This window comes from Silene latifolia, chromosome 10, assembly GCF_048544455.1.
Source record: "Silene latifolia isolate original U9 population chromosome 10, ASM4854445v1, whole genome shotgun sequence".
Classification (NCBI taxonomy): domain Eukaryota; kingdom Viridiplantae; phylum Streptophyta; class Magnoliopsida; order Caryophyllales; family Caryophyllaceae; genus Silene; species Silene latifolia.
Genome location: NC_133535.1, coordinates 11,012,555 through 11,034,271, shown reverse-complemented (window position 1 = coordinate 11,034,271; position 21,717 = coordinate 11,012,555). Strand labels below are relative to the sequence as shown.

General features: G+C 37.2%; 2 protein-coding genes across 6 annotated transcripts; both read right to left on the bottom strand.

Moving 5' to 3' along the window:
- Positions 1-3,181: 3,181 nt before the first annotated feature.
- Positions 3,182-6,212, bottom strand: LOC141605093 (protein BPS1, chloroplastic). The gene is made up of 2 exons (XM_074423730.1): positions 5,928-6,212; positions 3,182-4,463 (listed from the first exon to the last, which is right to left on the bottom strand). The coding sequence occupies exon 2, from the start codon at positions 4,448-4,450 to the stop codon at positions 3,389-3,391; it is 1,062 nt and encodes a 353-aa protein (XP_074279831.1). The 5' UTR covers positions 4,451-4,463; positions 5,928-6,212; the 3' UTR covers positions 3,182-3,388.
- Positions 6,213-8,505: 2,293 nt separating this feature from the next.
- Positions 8,506-20,237, bottom strand: LOC141605088 (NADPH:adrenodoxin oxidoreductase, mitochondrial-like). Of its 5 annotated transcripts, none has more exons than XM_074423717.1 (16): positions 20,053-20,237; positions 19,234-19,293; positions 18,780-18,915; positions 17,916-18,050; positions 17,704-17,808; positions 17,109-17,222; positions 16,961-17,014; positions 16,740-16,856; positions 14,840-14,949; positions 14,689-14,762; positions 14,305-14,366; positions 13,980-14,178; positions 13,578-13,635; positions 10,062-10,129; positions 9,416-9,561; positions 8,506-9,071 (listed from the first exon to the last, which is right to left on the bottom strand). In XM_074423717.1, exons 4-16 carry the CDS (start codon positions 18,030-18,032, stop codon positions 8,838-8,840), a joined length of 1,458 nt encoding a protein of 485 aa, XP_074279818.1. In that variant the 5' UTR covers positions 18,033-18,050; positions 18,780-18,915; positions 19,234-19,293; positions 20,053-20,237; the 3' UTR covers positions 8,506-8,837. The 5 variants fall into 5 exon arrangements, with proteins under 5 accessions (XP_074279818.1, XP_074279822.1, XP_074279819.1 ...); XM_074423721.1 differs by having other exon boundaries at positions 17,109-17,232; positions 20,057-20,201; XM_074423718.1 differs by having other exon boundaries at positions 20,057-20,201.
- Positions 20,238-21,717: the final 1,480 nt, after the last annotated feature.

Sequence of the window (21,717 nt, the reverse complement as noted above, 5' to 3'; positions counted from 1 at the left end):
TCTTCTTCACTTGTTTCAATTTTTCCACATTCTTACACAAAATCTCATTTATGACGGCATGTATCCGTTATTTTGGAGTGACGGATACCATTTTTCCTCATAAATGACCTAAATAGAGGAGAGAGGGAAGCACATGGGGGTGCCCCCACCTTGTCCCCCTATCCATTTTGTGAGTGGCATTATCCGTCACTTCCTTCGACCCGTCTTCAGCAAGACTAATTGACATTCTTATACAGGCGAATCGAAGAAATAAGTTTTTTTACAATATCAGAGGCTCAGACGCCTCAAAGCGTTAATTGCAAACTAGTGTAGTTCCCGTGCTATAGCACGGTACTTTTTAAATTTATTTTATAAAGAGATATTATCAATTAAATTATTTGCATAAATAAAGTTTACTTTTAATTTAATGTTATAATCTACTAAATATACTATAAATAAGAGGTTGAAAAAAAGTTTACTACTATAAGAAGATATTTTAAATTAAGTTATTTTTTAACTATTAAAAATAACACAATAATTTTATACCGTTACATGCAACTAATTTATGACATTAATAGTACAATTATTAAGTTAGTTGTATAATAACTTTATTAAAACGCGTATTGACCTTAAAATAAAAAGCAGTAAAAACTATTCCTCGCGTCGAAAAAGACGATTTACGAATTATTAAAATAATGTTTTCACTTTTTTATTTCTAATAGAAAATACATAAGTGTTTTTACATCCTTCAAGAAATAGTCCATATTACAAAGACAAAAAATTTACATAATAAATAACTGGTGATTTCTTACAAAAGAGGTAACATATAAATATAATATAAATTTAAATTTATAAGAAATCAAGTTGACTTTGATAACTTTTAATAGGACATGTATAGTCCAAAATTATGGGCTATTAATAACTTTTACTTTGATAGATGAGATAGAAAAAATGGTATAAGGTCCACAATTTACAATCCATCAAATCTTGTTGTGTTAGTAGTATCCAGAGAAATAGGCCCAATTAAGAAGAAGTCTCTTTAGGCGGGAAAACTAAGAGAATTTGTATTCTCTTAGTAGTAGGGGGATGATTTGGGATCTACTGACATAAATTATTACTCGTATTTGTAGCCGTCATGAAAGGGTTGCACAGCTCAAACAGGAAGGAGAGTAAAAAAAAAAAAAAGCAAAACGTAAATATATTCTGAAAAATCATACAAGTAAACAAAGAAGAAGATGACAAATGTTTGAAAAATCAAAAAGTAAATAATACGGAGTAATATTTAAAATAAATATGGAGTAAATAATTTAAATACTAAAAAATACGACTATTCAACGTCGTATTATTGAATTTGTGGAAGCTGATTTGAATGAAAGTTTGTAATCCTGCTTTTGGGGTTTTCTTAAAAAAAATAACAATAATTTGAGGTTGGCTAGACATTAATCTTACACCATTTCTTGTTTAAAACCATTAAAACTTAAAAGAAAGATCTCACACAGTCACACCCGACTAAAATAAAGGTGAAAATAAAAGGAGATTGCGAGAGCTTTCAAATTAAGACTGTCTCAAGCAAAACCAACATTAATCTTAGCGGTAGGCGACTAGGCGGGGAGGATGGTCAGTATGGCGAGTTTCATGTCAACCATTATGGTCATACTAGAACCTTCAAAGGTTGGTTCATGTCAATCATTACAGGACCTACAGCCTATGAGTTGTGCGCAGAAACAACTCAAACAAGGACACAGCCATTGACAACACGAGGGAAGAAAGTAAGCATGTTTTCCTAGCCATGTTCACTGCTTCAGACGATGTATAATAGCAACACGAAGTGGGGCCGAGTCCTGTCTCAGTAATAATAGTAGGGGCCTGATTTATATCGACGAAATTTTAGTAAATATCAATGACGTTTTTCAAAAAAAAGACGATAACTGCCCTTCCACTCATCCAACACTCTCTCTAAAAAATTTTCTCTCAAATTCCACTAAAAATCAACTAAATAAAAAAAAAACCCAACAACAACAATTAACAACATGACGGATCCCGAATCACCGGTACTTAAACAACTTAATCGCTTCATTATTTGGTTAATTTTTAGTTTTTTTTTTTGCGCACCGTTAAATCTATTCGATAATTGATTTACGTCACGTATTGACTTAGTAATAGCAAACATTGCGATTTTTCTGCGTAAATCTGAAATTTGTACCCCTAAGGTTGAACCATGGACCAAACGTGGGATTCCAACGTTTGGACCATGGCCAACGTTGGTTTCCCAAGTTTGGACCATGGCGAACGTTGGTTTTCAACGTTTGGTCCATGGCTGAACGTCAGATCTCAAAGTTATCTATTGTGTTTCCGGCTTAAAATTAATAATCTTGAACCTGCGCGGATGGAGGACAAGCCAGGTCAACCCGCTGAACTAGCCAGGTCAAACTCAGAATAATATCAAGAATTGAAATAACACAGGTAACAAAAGCAGATTCATGCTGAAGACCGTCTCGCCCAAGTTTTAGTACGTAATCACAAGTCGTAAGAACGTGGAATAGGTTATGGGATGAAACAAACAAGTTAGATGCATGGAAATTTGAAACTCCCTGAAGTCAACACGAACATCACATTAGATACTTGTTGAACATACCTCACTACTTCTGTGTCGCGCATCTCGAAGCCCAGAACAGCCACTCTTACCGACTGTCACGCAAAAACACAGCACTGTGCAAAACATCGTCTCAAAAGTTGTACATGTATATGAATTATGAAGGCTTCTTCATATTTAACTCATGCTATTGCAAAAGACCAAGCAATTAACAGCTTGACATATAGAGAGCAACTAGTAGTAAAGAACGGTAACAGAAAACAAATGTAAGGGAATCCTCGATGCATATAGTAAGAACTGCATAAGATGATGCAGAGGAAGTACACAAGAAAGAGAAGTTCTTCCATTCGCAGGATTCGACATGTAAGAGAAAATGAGAGAAGGCAAAAAACTGTAGACAATAATACATCTTGAAGATAGAAATATAACAGCACAAACAGTAGAAGCTCACGTATTTTTTTATCACTTGGCCAAAGATGCGACTTTCTGATCACTTGGCCACTGCAGCCCCCGAAGGGGGTGGCTTACATGGTCCATGTGATGGTGCGGGAATGCATGGCCCCGGGGGGACTCAACCCCTCGTCATCAAAAAAAAAAAAAAAACACGTATTGCACGCAGAAAATACCTTTCATATATCATTAGCATACTATTGTAGTACACGGATACAAAGCTCAATCGTTCAATGGAGGCAAACATGTTACAAGTTACAAGATATGCATAAGGGCAAGACTGAGAATATCTATTGCACTCCGACAAAAGACTATAAAAACCATACCTAAACCCCTTTATACACATGATCTCCCCATGTCCAACAATCATCTCGCGAGTTGCTCCTCCTCCCTCTTGTACTTTTTTGGAGAATCGAAGACACCGCTAGACACTCGAAGGTTACAAAGTAAAGCATCACGTCCGCTTAACACTATTTGAAAAAACCCGTCAACTTCTTTTGTCAAAAGATCTAGTCCAGACGAGAGATTGTCCGCTGTCTTACCCAAATCTGTAAATGACTTCTGCAAGGCATCAAAGTTCACAGGCTCCTTTGATTCTTGAAGGATGGGATACACCTCTTTGAGGCTAATATCGACTGCCTCCAACTCCTTCAAAAGGACATTTCTACCACTTGATAATGAATTTCTAATCTCACCGTAAACACAGGCCCGGAGATTGATGAAGGCTTCCCCCCACAAGGGTGTTCCAGACACTTGCAAATCTATCAACTTTTTGTCAGAACCTGAAAATGCAGATACAAAGATGCTGCAGACGAACAAAGTTACCATCTTAACCCCATACATAGCCCGCCTCAAAACCTTTCCTTTCGATGAATTCTTAATCTTTGGCAACTCCAGAGATTCCATTAGCTTATCTATAATGGGAATGCAATTCTCAATTTTTCCGTTCCCGGAAGCAATATGCTGTCTCCAGCTGTCGATTGAAGATTTAGCCTTCAAAAGCTCGGTTGAGCTCTTTCCTTCCAAATTACGCAAAACGAGATGGAGTAATAGTTGCCCTTGACTCATTCTTGAAAGCTCAGAACTAAGACCAATACAAATATCCAGCAACTTAACACTGTTGTCCAGATAGACATCGATCCATTTGTCATCCCAGTCGTATACTGGCAGCTCAAGGTCAGTTATCAGAGATTTTATATCACTATGAGTCTCTGATAGGAGTTGCATAGCTAATACCATCCATGAAAAGCTGAAAACATCGTCCTTGTGCGTTGGCTTAAGTTTCTTTAGCCTTTCGTCCAAGGTTGCCTCGAATTTTTTCAGTAGTGCCATAAGTTTGGGAGATAGAGAAGAGCCCTTTGGAAGAATCATCCGGAAAGGATTTCCAAATGGGAAGGATGCCTTGTGTGGATCCTGAGTGCGACTCATTTCTTCTAGTTAACTGCAAATATGGATAAACAAATTGATTAGCTACCAGCAAATCACAGCCACCACTACTAACATCATCTCAAATCCATGGCATCTTATAGGGTCACAACAACAACAACAACAACAACAACAACAACAACATCAGAGCCTTAATCACAAAATGATAGGGTCACATTTAAAAGGAAAAAATAAAGAAGAGAAATATAGAAGAAAACCCAAATAGTAAGAAAAACTAGAACAAGTACGACAAGTACGACGACAATTACAACATCATAGCCTTGACATTTGTTTGGATACAAAAAATCGAGGGAAAGGGAGGAAAGGGAAGGAAAATGGAGGGAGGGAGTTCTCCCAAAATCTTTGCTTTGTTGGTTGGGAAATAATTTACTTTATCGGTGAAAATAGAGAGATTCATTTTCCCTCCCTTCCAAATCCCTCCACCGATTTTGCTACCCAAACAATGAAATGGTCGGCCTCCAAATCCCGCCCATCCCTTTCCTTCCAATTTCCCCTATTCAAACAAAGCCTTAGGGTGTGTTTGGATAGCAAAAGTGGAGGGAAAGGGAGGGGAGGGAGAAGGAGGGAAGAGAAAGGGATGGAAGGGAAGGGGAGGGAAAATGGAGGAGGTCATTTTCCCTCCAAATCTTGTCTTTGTTGGAGAGGAAATAATTTGGCTTGGAGGGGGGAAGTGGAGGGATTCATTTTCCCTCCCCTCAAAATCCCTCCACCTCCATTTTGCTAACCAAACAAAGGATTTATCATCCCTTCCTTTCCCACCCCTCTCTTTCCCTCCAAACCCTCCTATCCAAACAGACCCTTAATCTCATAGAAATTTGAGGTTGGCAGATATGAATCAAACTTTGAAACCGTCAATGATAGTTTGCTCGAATCAGAGGCTACGAGACATCAGACATATACATGAAACTAGTAGAACCATCACCAAGGCCGATATAACAGCAACATACATCAAACAATCTACTCCATATAGTGCCTTAATAAAAACGGAAATCTAATTCATTTATCCTCAATTTTCCTAGGTATTACTTATGCAAGATCCAATCTTTAAGATAAATTAGCAAGTTACCTAACAAAGATCCTAATTAATCTACCAACAATCTTCATTTCTACCCAATTGTACAAATTACCTTAGTAATTACACCTAAAAAAACCAATATGGCAATATTTCACCTAACAATTTCCAATTAAAAATCTTTTTTTTTTTTTTCATTTTATTTCCTCACCTACCACACCTATCTATCAGAAAACAAAACAGATCTACAACAATTCAACAAAATCCCAAATCAATTAACAACACAAACCCTAAAATTTAATAGAAATTTCACCTTCAAATTGGAAACCCTAACTTTAAAACAACAATCAATTAATCCCACAAAAATCAATAAATAAAACAAACAATTAAATTAATAAATAAATAAACAAACAAACAAGAATTAGAAGAAATTAGGATAAAAATTACCCTGAAGAAGGAATCAAAGAAAGAAGTGAGAGGATAAATTAAAAAAAAAAAATGTGTGGAGAAAATGAAAGAGGAAAGTATAAGATGTGAATGAACTGAAAAAAAGGGTTGTGTGTTGTTTGAGAGACGTTGACGAAAGTGACCAAATTACTAAATCAATGGCTGCTGTTAATTTAATATTTATACGATGCGAATACACTGTATATACGTGTGAATCGTGTGATTTTGGTATAAGTTGGAGTCGTTCATACGGAGTACGGAGTATTTTTACTGTGTGCTGCTCTTGTGCTGTGTGCTTCTGCGTTGTGCTTTCCATCCTTTGGTGTAACCGACTAACCGTATAACCACACAAATTCTTGTTTCAACGCACTTTTGGTCTTATTTGTCAGACTGATAAAATGTTGCCATTTTTTAAGAAAATATAACCAATTAATTCACAAAATGTTATGACTAGAGGTGTCACAGAATGTTATGACATATTACCCGTCTTATTTCAGACTAAAAGCAATGGTCTTAAGAAAAACGGACTGGTATAACCAAAGAAAAAGAGTGGAAATTTCCGTGGGTCGTGGGTCGTGACCTGTCCGTGGTACTGGTTAAACATAGACTTTGGTAAATAGAACTGGTAAACGGGTCGTTAATTGAGTTGGGTACGGATCGGGTCAATTTCGATATTATATATTTTGGGTTGGGTTGGGTCATTTTCTGTCGGCTATTATCAAGTTATTTGTGGATAATAATCAGTTTGCAACAATAAATATTCGAGTCGGGTCAAGTTGGGTTTCGGTCAACCTCGGATCTTGAGTTTGGGTGTCGGGTCGGGTCAATTTTGTCAGGTCTACTGGCAAACGGGTTAATCAGATTGGGTTCAAGTCGAGTTTGTTTTGGGTTTGCAAGAACCTGGGTCAGGTTAGGTTAGGTCAGGTCATTTCGGATTCGCGTCATTTTCAAGTCGATTATTATTAAGTTATTTATGGATAAAAATCAATGTGCAATAATAAACATTTGGGTATGGTTACTTCAGGTTAGTATCAAGCTCGGGCCTTGAAATCAGGTATTGGGTCGGGTCATTCGAGCCAGGTCAATTTTATCAGGTTTAGTTAAACATGTCGAAATTTAATCCAATTCGTTCGATTTGATAACTCGAATATAAAAGATTGTTTAGTTCTCATGACGAAATTAAAACCCCATTAATTTTAAACACGCATTAATTGGACATTTTATGTGAATTGCTTAAAAGTCGCTTCGTTGGCATACAACTATACAAGAGTTAAATAGATGATGAATTTCCAATTTACTCGGGCTTTAGGGGCTAGGTAATCAAATTTATCCATAACTAGTTTTAAACCCGTGAAATTCACAGGCTGTTTTATACTCCGTGGTTACTGGCCAATGTTCGTGATTGCAGTCCTAGCTGCAATTATAGCAAGCCAGGCCATGATTTCGGGAACATTTTCAATCATACATCAATCTCTAGCTCTAGGATGTTTCCCTCGTGTCAAAGTTGTTCATACTTCAGCCAAGTCTATATACCTGAACTAAATTATCTCTTGATGTTCGCTTGTGTATGCGTGCGTCACTCTTGGTTTTGGAACAAGTACACACATTGGTAATGCTTATGGTAAGTTACATATCGGCCATTATACGACACTGTGCATTTCTCCGAATTCTGTGAAATGCTTAGAGTATTTTCTATCTCAACTAAAACTCGTTACCTTACCTTAATAATGCAGGCATTGCCGTTGTGTTCGCGGAGACATTTACATCCTTCTTCATGGTTCTAGTGATGTTACTAATATGGAAGACGCATATACTTCTAGTCCTCTTGTACATATGTTGCATTATATATGTCAGTCGAGAATTAATCTACTTGAGCGCGGTGTTGTACAAATTTCCAAGTGCTTTTGCATGTGTTCTGATGGCGATTATGTTCACATGGAACTACGCGTATAGGAAAACTTACTACTACGAACTCGTGATAAGGTATGTGAAATAGTTGATCAATCTAACTTGTGTCGCATCCCGGGTATGGCTATCTTCTATTCGGAGCTAGTCCATGGGATCCCACCCATATTTGAGTATTATGTGGGTAATATCCGTGCATTGCACTCGGTGCTAGTCTTTACATCTATCAAGTCATGGCCGATTAATAAGGTCCCTGCTGAGGAACGGTTTTTGTTCCCAAGGGTGCACCCGAAAGAGCTTGTGTTTAGATGTGTGGTTCGGTATGGTTACACTAATGTTCCTGACAGGCAGGATGGGTTTGAAGCGGTCTTGATTGAGGAGTTGAAACAGTTTGTACTTGGTAGGTAATAGGAGGGAAAAGGTTGAGCCCGTTGAGGAGTCGAACGATGGAATATGTGAGGATGATGACGACAACATTGGAAATCGAGAAGCCGATATAATATGCGAAGCAACGAAATTTTACCCAGACAAGGAGTCAAATAACTTCACCAGTGAGCTACTTGCCATCTGCAATACTGAACAATTACACCAGACTCTTACCACCAAATACAATCAGCAGACACAGTAGGAAAAATTGACTGTTGAAATTGAAAGAGAACGGATTCAAGATGTATTTAACAAAAAATGAAATATATAGGAACGTACAAAATTCCAGACAAAGTACATACCAAGTAATACACTTGTATGATTGTATCGTAACTTGTAACTTTGCAAGTACTAACCAATAATTCTCGTTACAAATGTCAGCATACTGGCTAGCTAATAATCGTTGAGTAATGGTACTCATGACCTAAACTACTCTTAGGGGTTGTGGCTCCCTTTTTAAAAATAAGAAGTAAAACGGACATTTCCTGTGAGTAGTGCACCAAGTAGATGAGTATTTTCCCTGCAAATTCTTCTATTAATCTGGATTCCTTGTATCAAAAGAAATCAGGCAAAATCTATCTATTTTGACCCAACAGTCAGCAACTCTTGCCAAGAAGCCAACTTCTCCCTGGGTTTATGTTTAAGGCTTCCTTGCCTCTTTTCTTCAGAGTCGATTTTTTCCCAGGCATTGAATGGTAGCACTCTGACATTACGACCGTCTAACAATTGGAGAAGCCCCTCCCTTCCGGCTTTTGGTGAGCTTGAAACTGATGCAAGTGGCCCACTTTCAAGGTCTTCTGTTATGCTACCAACCTGTCTCTCAAAAAACAGAAGATGAAAAACATGCAGCAACAAAAATAACAAAGCTTTTGTACCACATTAGGAGTTTAAAACATCTACTCTCTATACATGAATAAACTTCCTTGTTTCCTTTTGGGTATCTGACTAAACTTCTCATTTGAAATATTTCTTTTTCTGTAAATTGTTTGCAGTCATTATGGTCTGAAAACCCACATCTTTACTTTAACATGCAATCTCATCCTCATCTTATACGGTCCTTAATTATAGTGAAAAGAAAATGAAAAGTCTATTCATGGACAAATGAAGCACTTGCCGAGAAAATCTAGCATAAACGTTAAGCAGAACCAATGACTCACAGTTTCCTCAGCACAGTAGAGATTTGTTGCTACAATCCCTGTTGGTCCTCTTTTCAACCACCCACAGACATACAAACCCTCTTCCGGCAACAAACAATCACCCGATGTATTCTTCAAAACCCGCCCTCTTATGTTTGGAACAATACCTGGAAACAAGAAATAATGAGAAAATTGAAGAGGTGTAGTTTTGTTCCATACAACAACATTACCCTAGTGCTCTTCAAGAACTCCCACAAATTGCGGGATAGGAGCGGTCGGATATACTCAGTCTTACCCTTGTGCTAACACAGAGGTTTTTCCAGAGACCCAAAGTGAACGGTTTGGTCTTGACAATAGGCATGTAGCTACAATATAAGGTTAGTATAGCACTTGTGAGTTGTGAGTCGCTAGTGAACATTATAACCAATCAAAAATTATTTAACATGGGTGAATATCTTAAATGAAAGAAACTGAAAGGCCTTCAAAGGAGATAGCTTAGCAAGACGTTTACTCTTGAATGGTTGTTCAATTCTACAACCCACAAAGGTCAACCAAATGGCATTTAAGAGCAAGTTCAGCATCTTTTAAAAAAACGAACAAGATTAGAAACAAGTGCATTTACAAATTATATCTACATCTTTGGTCATACTAAATGCCCTCTGCTTACCTCTGTGTTGGTCGAAAGCTAATCCATCAACTGGCACGGATTTATAGCCAATACTCTTTAGCACCAAGCTGAACAAAAGGCAAAACAATCAATAATTACAAGTATGCCAGAAGTACAATCAAATAAACTCATAATTATTCTTCTTAAACTCTATTTTTTTTGTAGGGTCTTTTGTGGGGAAGTACCTAACATTTAGGGTCATTTGCAGTTTTGCACCAAGGTACCTAACATTTTTTTTTTGCCCAAAAGTAATATTTATGTTTTGGTTGTTAACGAGTATCAACTGAATTTTTTTGTCAAAAAAGATCAATATTCCGCCTTGACTTGACGGAAAATCATACTCCCTCATATTCGCTATAATGTTCCCTCTTTCCCGAAACAGATTATTCAAGTAATGTTCCCCTATCCTTTTTTGGTAACTTTTACTCTTATTTTAGGGTTAATTAACATGAATAATCCGAACTATTGCCGATCTTCTAGTAATAATCCGAACCACCTTTTAACTGACAATAAACCCAACTACCCCACCCTTCTTTGAACAAACTTGTCTCTTTAATTACCTGTTGTTTCCGGTTTTTTCCATTTTTTTACATCATCTTCTTTCTTTATTATACAATAATTAATAATTATGATGAGAGAAAATTAATTACTCCAACAATGTCATCTCTCTCCTACTATGCGCCTAACATTTGTGAGATTTTATCTTGTAATCAGCAAATACAAAAACCTGTCAATAGTCATATGTTGTTTCTTCTGTTAATAAACATCACACTTTTTGGCATAAATGATGGATTGGGGGTAATTATTGTACTTCAAACTGTGGATTATTTAGAATGATCATGGTGAGGCCAACCATTCATCCTCGATTGTTTCCACATGAACGCAAAGCAGTTAAACCATGAAATTTACAGTATATGCATTTGATTTGATTATAACAAGTCACAAGTGGTTGGATCTTGGATGTTCACAAGTGGTGGTTCTTGTAGCGAGCACAGAGCAGGTGGTACTTCTATTGGGGAGCTTGCCTTGGCTGGACTAGTGGCGGTGAGCCGGTGATGAAGGTGCTACAGATCAGAGCAGCGGACGAGCTATCAATGGCGAGTTCAGTGGTGATGCAAACGGTTTATGGAGATGACAAGCAGCTACAATGGATTGTTCCTCGGCGATAAAGGTGGCTTGGACTGGTCGCTCATTTGAAGTAGATGAGGTGGGTCTTAGCTTTAGCGGCCATGATCGATTTAGGAGCGGTGGCTCGGACTCTGGCGGGCGGTGGTGGTGATATGGTGATAGAGAAAGCCAGAAGGGTAGGCTAGTGCGTTTGTGAGAGCCTGAGAGAGTGAGAGGTGACTCAATGGGAAGTCATTTAACTTCTTTAGTAGGTAGCCGGTCATTATAGCTTATTATGAGAAGAACCGTCGATAGCAAGGTTTATTGTGGGTTAAAATGAAGTTCGGATTAATATGAGAAGTTGCTCAATAGTTTGGATTATTCTTGTTAATTAATCCCTTATTTTATTCATCCATCTCTCCTATCACCAAACCCAAAACAACTCTTTTACTCCTATTTTATTACTTTCCTTAATGTTTTGGACCCACAACTCCTTATTTAACTCCTAATTCATCCCTCTCTCCTATCACCAACCCCACCAATGTCTTTTATACATTTTTAATAGTATTCCTTAAGTATCGTGCCAAAGACAAAGGGGAACATTACAGCGAATAGAGTATGATGTAACCCCAAGTATTCTAATTTCCCTCTTTAATACTAACTTATTTCAAACTAAATACTCATTAAACATGATCTCCTCTTCTCCAACTCCACCTCCAATCCAACATCCATATCTCCTCTTACTCAACATAACCCACTTTTTTTCTTCACTTTCACCTCCAACAACTTCTTACCCTCCGAATAACATCCACCCCCCTAGTTTGAAGAGGGCCGAGGCGCACCGAGGCGATAAGGGGCTGAAGCGATGAGGCGCAAGGCGAAGGCGCGCGCCTTTTAGACGCGAGGCGCCTTATTTTTTTAGCTTTATTTTATTTCCGAAATAAAATTTTGGGCAACAATACTCTTTTTAGGAGTTTTCAAGTTGACTAACATTTAAAGGAGTAAAGTTCAAGAATAATGGTGAAAAGAAAAGGCATATCTAAAGATATAGACGTGCTAATGAACCTCGCTTAGTGAGCCTTGTCCAAAAGGCGCACCTAAAGTGCACCGAGGCGTTTCGGATAGAGCCTAATCCAAGGCGCGCCTTTTCAAACTAAGCACCCCCCATAACCACATTACCTCCTAATCAACACCGCTCCTCCAACTTCATCTTCACCTCCATAGTCAACCATCATCTCCTCCTAATCAACCTAAGTCATGATAAATTGATTGTGGACGGAGGTGGTAAATGATGATTGATTGGTTTTGGGAAGAGGGGGCTACTAATTGGAAATTAATGACATTGGCTATGGAGAATGGAGATAGGGAGGTTGAAAGTGAGTGGATAAGAGAAGAGCTGAAGTAAATCGGTTTTTTGAGGGAAATGTAGAAAAGAGGGGGAAAAAGGAGGAATGTAACAATTAATTAAAAAGCTCCATTAGTCAAGTGACGGAGTTTGACTTTTTTAACGTCAAAGTGCCTTTGGTACCATGCGACAATCAAAACAATATTAGGTAGGTACTCCCTGACAAAAAAAAAACCTATTTTATATGATTCAATTGCAGAAACAAAGTATTCTGGTTCAGTGAAGGAGGAGTGAAGGAGGAGTGAAGGAGGAGAGTACAGAAGAAAACAAAAAAACTAGCATTAACTAGATAAATATTGAAGAGAACAAAATCAGTTTGCACGAACAATGAGACAGGAAATTGCTAGAACATCCAATAAACTAAGATACTAACCTATTATAATACTCCCTCCAAGTCTCTCATTTGTTCCCTTTTCTTTTGTACACAATAATTAAGGAAATGAATATGGACCACACAAAATACACTACCTCACATGCAATTCAATTTAAACCGGACAGCCACATCCAAAAAAGGAAAGACAGAACAAAAGGTGACTCGAATGGAAAAGGAAAGAGGGAACAAATGAGAGACTTGGAGGGAGTATGAAGATACAGACCAAGACGGTTGAATGACCACATTGCTTTGTGTTTGTAAACCACAATAATGGACGAAATACAACAAATAATCAAAAGCAGCAATGCACATCTATTTATCCTTCAAGACTCAAATTTGCTTGATTATTAAAAGTGCAGCATGCCACGAAAAATTGTGCTTCAGTACTCAGCACCAGCTAGTGGAATTTTACTGTCAGCAGGATCTCAAAGAGTTATTAAACAGTGTTAGTCTCTGAGAGTCAAAAGTAGGCCTTTGAAAGGAGCAAGAACATCCAATCTTGCTAAATGAAGTAAAAACTAAAAGTGCAGTTAGCTCAAGAAAAGACGTGCAAAACTGAGAAGCAACTACGAAAGCTACAAAAGCATAGGTAGAATAACAAACCCAGATTAAAGGTTCACAAAGTTCATACCCGCATTCAAGATCCTCAAATTGTCCAGTGCCGACCGCAACTTGTTTATCCAAGTCAACTGCAAAATTTAAATTGAAAGACATAATCAGAAAAAATAAACTAGATTCATATAGAGCTTAAAAATAAAATACTTGGGGTAAAATCAAGGTTCGCTTCTTTTAAAAGAAAAAAAAAAAATCACATCTCACTTCCCTCAAAGAAAAAAAAATAGACATGATTCACATTACAACATTTGACAGCCAACTAACATCACCATATGCAGATTGCACAAAGTCTAGTAATGAAAGTCAGCACTCAGCAAGAAGACCTCAAGTTAGTTATATTACTTTTAACAAATAGGGTGATCATAAACAGGAACCGACCTCAAGTTAGTCATATTACTTTTAACAAATAGGGAACCACCTTTAAGGGCTGTCTTCTCAAAGCGAGCAGCTCTAACATGACCCTGCCTCTCGTCTGAATCCAAAAATCTGTCAGGTCGCCTGAAAAAAGTAAAGTGGAGCTCACGTTGACCAGGACTGGGACATGCAGGCCTTGAACCCGCTGCCTTGCGTAGCAACTCATATACCCTTTTCTGAATTCGGCTGTTCTTCATTTCTTCCTTTTCAGAGATGAGAAAACAACATAAGCTGTCTGGTCAGAAACAAGTAATAACTAACAAGAGAGTTACTACAGTCAGCATGAAAGCAATATTTGAAAGAATCAGTATGGCATCAAGGGGTAGTACCTCGTCTATTGGTGTTTTCTTAAGATCAGATTCTTGAATGTTAATGTACACATCCTTAAGCCCTGGACACAGAAATTATTTCATGTAAGCCAAGATAACGTGATATAGGAGAGGGAACGAAGAGAAAAGAGGGTGCCTTTCTTAGATAGCAAGACTTCAAACTTCAAGGAAAAGTATATGATGATGCTATGTCGTTTGGTCATAAAGAATTGCGTGGATACACTAGGGAAACTCTTTTTTCTTTCATATGGTGAGGAAGTAAATAGTACCAGAAGCAGGCTACGGCCATAACCTTCTACTTGCAAGCAGAAAGTTTCCACCATCCAATAACTGCCAATGAACATCAATATTCAACAAAAAAACTAACAAAAGACGCCAAGTTACCTAATATTTCGCGCAATTCTTTTGCAGTACAAGCTGCTTGTACTGGTCCACGCCTTCCAACCAAATAGACTTTTCTGAGAATATACTGAGACAAGTGAGCAAGAAAGCAAATTGGCAATCCTTTATGGCAACGGGTAATTCACTAACACACCTTATTGAGCTCCTTTGCAAAGCAGCAAATGCATGAGCAGCAATATCAGTGCTTGCCAGTTCTTCTATAGGCCTTAAAAGTATTCTAGCGACATCAAGTGCTACATTGCCCTGAAAATAATAAAATAATTGCTAAAATGAAACTAGTTCAAGCACCCCGGGTAGACAAGACACCCTGTTCCAAAACAATAAGTTGAATACCATAACTTACTTTAGAAATATATATATCTAAACTCAACAGAAAATGGGGACTTAGATTGTACACTTGCACTCCTTGTGTCTCATCATAATCTTTCTCCTTTCCATCATAATTTCGCCTTTCCATTTTGGGGCGATCCACAACAATTTCCTCTTTCCCTTTAGGCAAAATAACCCGTGCCAAAATGAGAAGATTATACTTATCGGTCCTAGTAATTACAACCGACTGCCACTATTATGTTCTTTAAGCGGGCCTTAAATAATCCTAATTCTATTTAACTAAACGTAACTCTAGCCAAAATACAATAATCAACATATTGTGTGCAACAATACCATTGTTTGGAATCTAAAGAGAGCTTACATGTAAAGGAGTAGAAGCTAGGAAAATGTGGCAATGAAAGATAATATTAAATGGAAGTATAAGAAAAGAACATATATAGAAATTACATAGTAGTGCGCCTAACAAGTTGCACCTTATCTAGAGGATGCACCGAGGTGTTTGCTCGTGCCTCACAGAGCCTTGGGCCTAAGGGCGCTAAGAGCATCCGCTAAAAGGTGGGGAGGTACCTCCCCATATGTCCTCTCTCTCATCAAATGGGGAGCCTCATTATTGCACACACTTCCCCTTAATTAGAGGCTCCACTATTTGTAGAGGAGGTCCCCCAAAAAAAAAATAAGGATAATTTGTGTTCTTTTGGGGAGGTTCCCATATATTTTGGTGTTCGGGAACCTCATTGTTGCATAGATGTAGATATGAATTGGACAGGGTAAATGGAAAAGTTAGTGGAAAATGAGGTGGACGAATAAGAAAATGAAAGAGAAAATATGGGGAGCCTCACCTTTGCGGATGCTCTAAGCATGCTTTTGTAAATCTAAGGTTAGATTGTAAGACAAACCTTACCAGACTTATGTCTGAAGCTAGACCGGGAAGAATCTGAATGTATAAGCCATGTAGAGTAGATTGGCTAAGGATGACACATTTCAATAGTAAAACAAAGATACTACAAAAGTTGCAGATGAAGGTGGAATTAAAAAGCAAGTACTAGCTAAACCGGTATTATAGAGCATATTTATGAGAGCCAATGTAATCTGGCATTGTAAAAGCAACATGGACCGATGTTCATAGTAAAAGAACTGTCGAAGGAACGGCTAAACCATTTAAGTATTAGCTTAGAACAAACAGTAGTCCATGCCTTCATGGGAGGACGGTTTTTGACAACCTCACACACGGTTAAGATAATTGAATTTCCGCTTTCACAAACAAGTTATAGTAATTATTCCCAATTCATACGAGCAATAGTCGTCAATAACTAGACAATTAAAACCGATCCTTGCCTCAGCCTCAAAGATAGAAAACAAACAGAAAAAAATAAAAAGACACAGGTGATTAAAACTCCTGGTCACATATCTTTTACCACTTATAAGAGGGAAGGAAATGAATACCAAGTCACTTGAAAATAAGCAGCATCAAGTGTACTAGGCATTAATTCGCCATAATAGATGATTGCAAAACCATAGCAAGAGACCCTTGCAAGCAATAAAGTTAAAAGTACACTTCTTTACGCATGTAATGGTGTATATGATTGAATGTTTACTCGGAAAATGAGTCTTGAATTTAAATCCAAAAACTTTCAACAAACGCAGATTGACTAGAAGCTTTCTTCATTATAATATAAACAGATGGCTAAGCTCAATCTACTTACCTGCCCAAGCACAACAGCTGTATCTGTACTGTGCAAGTCAGGAGCCAGGTTCCTGCAATCTGGATGTCCATTATACCACCATACAAACTCCCTAGCTGAATATATCCCTTCCAAATCCTACTGTAAACAACCCACAAAGCGAAAACAGAGTATATTTAAAGATCTCATACTGAAGCAAGAACACTGATAGACATGCAGAAAAACAGTCATTTCAAACTTACCTCTCCAGGAATACCAAGAACTCGGTCACTTTCAGCACCATATGCAAGCACTACCTATCAAAAGAAAACATCCAATTTAACCTTATGAAAAAAATTATAAGAAGTGCACTCAGCATTGTCGGACTGCACAATGTAGCTAAAAGCTCACCACATGATACAATTCTCGAAGCTCCTTTAGCGACACAGATGAACCGAGATTCACGTTTCCAAGGAACATACACCGCTCATTTTGTGCAACCCTAGTAAACTGATTCACCACAATCTGTTGCAAGCTTTCCGGTAAATAAGCAATTCAGAAAACTCAACCACTTAGACAAATATGCTTCCATTTATAAAATGCAAATATCTACAAACTGAAAATAGCCGAAAACGTTAAAAATTCACTTGGCTCAAACACCAGCTCAAGTAAACGAAACGAATTGAACAACCGAATTGCTAAAATTACCATTCAAATCCACTGTCCAAAATACTCCCTTCGTTTCAATTTTATTGTCCCTCTTCGTATTTTGGAACAATAAAAAGTGATGAATTACTTAGTCTATGCCTTGAATTAGAGAGAGTTGAGACACCATTATTACGGTAGAGATCGTGGTATTCATTATCTAGGGGAGTTATTAGATGCCCGTCTTTTTTCCTTACTAAATTAAGCAACGCAACAATATTTAGGGATAACTTTTTAAAGGGGGAAAGGGGACAAATAAAAATGGGATGGAAGGAGTAAGAAAAAAGGGATTGACGAAAACCTTAGTTTCAGGATGATCAGGAGCGACACCAGATCGAACTAAACCAAAAGGCGTGGGCAATCGATCCAAAATGTCAACTTGAGCTGTTTGATGAGCTTTGAGCATCTAAAACATTCCATCAAAAGTCAATGTCAAAACAAAATCAATTCCACATTTTATGGAATTCCAAATTTCCAATAGAAAATATATCAATAAATAGAAATGGAATGAACCTTATCAGCGGTATAAAATCCGGCAGGACCAGTACCGACGATACAGACACGCAAAGGATTGGAGGAGAGTGAAGAGAAAGTTCTGCAAATCCATGCTCTTGATCGAAATATCGCCATTTGTTGTTGTTAAAGTGACTATTGACACAGGCACGGGCGGATCCAGGATTTGAGTAAAGGAGTGGCATTAAGGAAACATATTTCATAAATCACTACAAGAAACACGTGATTTTAAGCTTTAAAAGCAGCCGCAAATGTGTTTTTGGGACCCCTTTTCAACTTTTTAGACCGCCTATGGTCGATCCCAAAGTGGTCACAAATTGCACTCTTTGAAACTGATTTATAGCGGTCGCAAATTTGAGACCACCTTAAGTCGGTCACAAAATGGGAAGTCGAACCCAAATTTGACGGCAGTCTCAAAATGGGTTATGGGCTCCCAAAATCTGGATTTTTGAAGCGTTAGTTCTACTATTTTTTACCTTCCCATTTATTTAAACTAACCGGGAATGGATTTTTGAAGCATTAGTCTCAAAATGGGTTAATACTTAATACCATATTATTAACCAAATAACCTGGAGGCCACCAAATGCAACCACCGGAAAGAGAGAAAGCCTCCACACATAATCGGATTTTCAAATAAGTGTCCTAAGAAACCGAAATTAATTGCTAAGTAAGCGACTGATTTAGGGTTTGAGAAAAAATGAGATAATTAAGCAAATTATTCAATCTAAAGTACCACAAATCTACAATTGCACAAATAGATTAAAAAACTAACAATAACAAATTAACAAGTCTTATAGCATAAATAATCGAATTTTATTGAAGTAAAAATAAAGCTTGAAATTTGGGGAAGAATTAACAAGTTACCTTGGAGAATGGAAAGTGGTCGGCAGATGGCAGGTAGGGCGGACGCCGGCGAGGATAAATATCGGCTAAGGCACGCCGGCGGCGAGGAGGCTGACGGTAGGGTGGCAAGTGGAGTGGTGGTTGCAATTGGGGAAAACTACAAAGAGTTAATATAGTATTAGCAAAGTACAAATATACGATATACGAAATGTATAGCTTAATACTTAAATACTGAAAATAATAAAGGTATTATTAATAAATTAGAGTTAAATAAAAAATTAGTTAAAAAGTAATATTAATTAATTAATGAAGGATCTTAGTAATTAATGACTCAAATCAGATTCTTCAAGTTTAACAAGTAATATGAATTCACAAGATAAATTGCCAATTGACCATATAGACATGCCAAATAACAACAAAGCGACCAAACAAGGACATAATAACCCCGCAAGTAAATGTTGAGTAGCTAGCCTACCTTTAGCAAATTCCGAGCTCAGCAAATAGTACTAAAATGGTTCCTCGACAAAGCCGTTACCTAAATAAAATAAATAACATTCAATTACTAACTAGTTAAATAAATTTAGTACAGAAGGTAACTAATCATGAAAAAGCTAAAAGCCTAGACGATCGACCGATCCCCGTAGTCGACCGACCAGTAGACTCTAAGTTCAGTCGATCACACATTCCAAACATCGCTCATAAATTGGAAATTCGAGGACACATGAGTGGAAGTGTGAGATGATAAAGTAAGATGATGATGCCGCACTAGCTAGTCAAGTTCCACTCTCCATTGTTGCGTAAGTTAACAGACCAAAAGGCTAATCATCCAAACCCAGAAATTGAATTATTTGGATTATCTAAAAACAGTGGCCTCATCAATTACATGAAGTCACAACTACAACGTACCAAACTACCAAACTGATTGATTATTCTTTTCAATTAATCAAGCTTAGTGGAAAAATAATGTCGAGGAATTCCTCCATTAACACACATAGCAGCCTATATACACATCTAACAAGCACCCTACAAACCCACACCACCATGTATAAGTAAGACGGTCTCAAACGAGCTATAAGATGGTATAATACTTGGGCACTACCAATCCTAACACACGGTCCCAACAATGAATGATTCCAGGTCAATTATCCACCATCCATGGTCAGTCAAGTCGTATAAAACCGTCTCAACGAGCTATAACCAAAACCCCCAAATTAATATTCTAGGGTTACATCATTCGAACTGTATACTACCGTAATTAAGCTAGTAATCGAATTAAAGGATAGGATAAACTTACTTACGATTTTGAATGAAAATAAGCTAGAAATCGTCTCCAAAAATCCAGTCGAAATCCCCTTCCCTTCGTTGCACTCGTCGCCTCTCGCTGCTCTCTGATTTCCTTTCTCTTTTTTTTTTTTTTTTTTGTTTGATATAAGGTAATATGGTGTATAGTCTGATGGTGTATAGTCTGATGGTGTGATTCAGCAACTCTCTTAATTCCGAGCTCAGCAAATATACTATAGGACTGGCCCAAAAGAAAAGTAGCCCAAAAATAATACTTAATTTAATTTATATTTAATTTTATTTTGACAACACGACATTTTATGATAAAAACTAACATATTTAAATATACAATTTATTAATACAAAACTCTAGGTTATCAAAATAAAATAATTTTTTTATAAGTTTATTAACTAATTTTATTGGGCTTTTGGTTATTTGATTAAAAAGGTGAGTTATAAGTTAATTGTTTGGGCTTTTGGATTATGGGCTGGTGTTATGTTATAAGACAGTCCTATAGAACAATTTGTGGGTGTGATTTTGTGTGTTTATGAGTTGGATATTGGGCCCTAAATCCCTCGTCCCAACCGACGGCAACAACTACGTTTTTTTTTTTCAAGACCGTAACAAATAACCCGTCTCAGCTTATAAATCCCGATTCATAATTAACTTATAAAATATAGGGATATTCTACATGGTACCCCTCAATTTTTCGACTTTCTACATGATACCCCTACACTTTTTAAAACATACATGGTACCCCTAATTGTTGTCATTATCACTAAGGGTACCCCTAAACTTTATTTTCCGTCAATTAAACTTATTTTTAGGCGTTAAGTGATTACGTAAACACGTAACCAAGCTTGTCATTTATCATTCAATGGCATAAGGACTTTATTAGGCTCAATATCCATCTTTGGACGTGATAATTTGGCAGGGAATCAATAAATTTTCCGTCAAATATTTTTTAGCCCATATATATCAATAACTATTATGATCGAGATGAATATTGAGCCTAATAGAGTCCTTATGTCATGGGATAATAAATGACATGCTTGGTTGCGCATCCAAGTCATCACTTAACGCCTAAAATTGAGTTTAATTGACGAACAATAAAGTTTAGGGGTACACTTAGTGATAATGACAACAATTAGGGGTACCATGTATGTTTTAAAAAATATAGGGGTACCATGTAGAAAGTCAAACAATTAGGGGTACAATGGCACGAAAATTAAGGAATATAGTTAAAATAATGAAAATTATTGTATAAGGGTAAGAATATATGAGTTAAATAATGAAAAGTATTGAATATGATGGGTCATGGGTGGTTGGGGTGGTAAATAAAGGAAAGAGCTAAGGGTAGGAAAGTAAAAGACCATGTCCAAATATGGCAAATGGGACAGTTATGTGAATAGACGGAAATAGCAAATGGGACAGTTATTTAGAATAGGAGGGAGTATAATATAAAATGGTGATTAAACTTTATAAAAATTTACGGGTATTACAATAATACAGTAATACAATAATTCAATAACAATCAATTTGAAGAAATTGATAAAGATGCTACTTGTATAATTTTATTGAAGAACTATAATTGGAATTATATAGAGGAAAAATAAAGTACTTGTTGTTGTGGATAAAGAAGATGAAGACAGAGTCGGGCACGGTGTAGCCAGAAACA

Coding starts and splice junctions, on each gene's coding strand:
- LOC141605093 (XM_074423730.1), bottom strand. CDS start 4,450: ATGAGTCGCACTCAGGATCCACACAAGGCATCCTTCCCATTTGGAAAT.
- LOC141605088 (XM_074423717.1), bottom strand. CDS start 18,032: ATGGCGATATTTCGATCAAGAGCATGGATTTGCAGAACTTTCTCTTCA. Junction 17,015..17,108: donor TTCGAGAATTGTATCATGTG/GTGAGCTTTTAG, acceptor TTCTTTTGATAG/GTAGTGCTTGCATATGGTGC. Junction 14,179..14,304: donor AGAAAACACCAATAGACGAG/GTACTACCCCTT, acceptor ATCTCTGAAAAG/GAAGAAATGAAGAACAGCCG.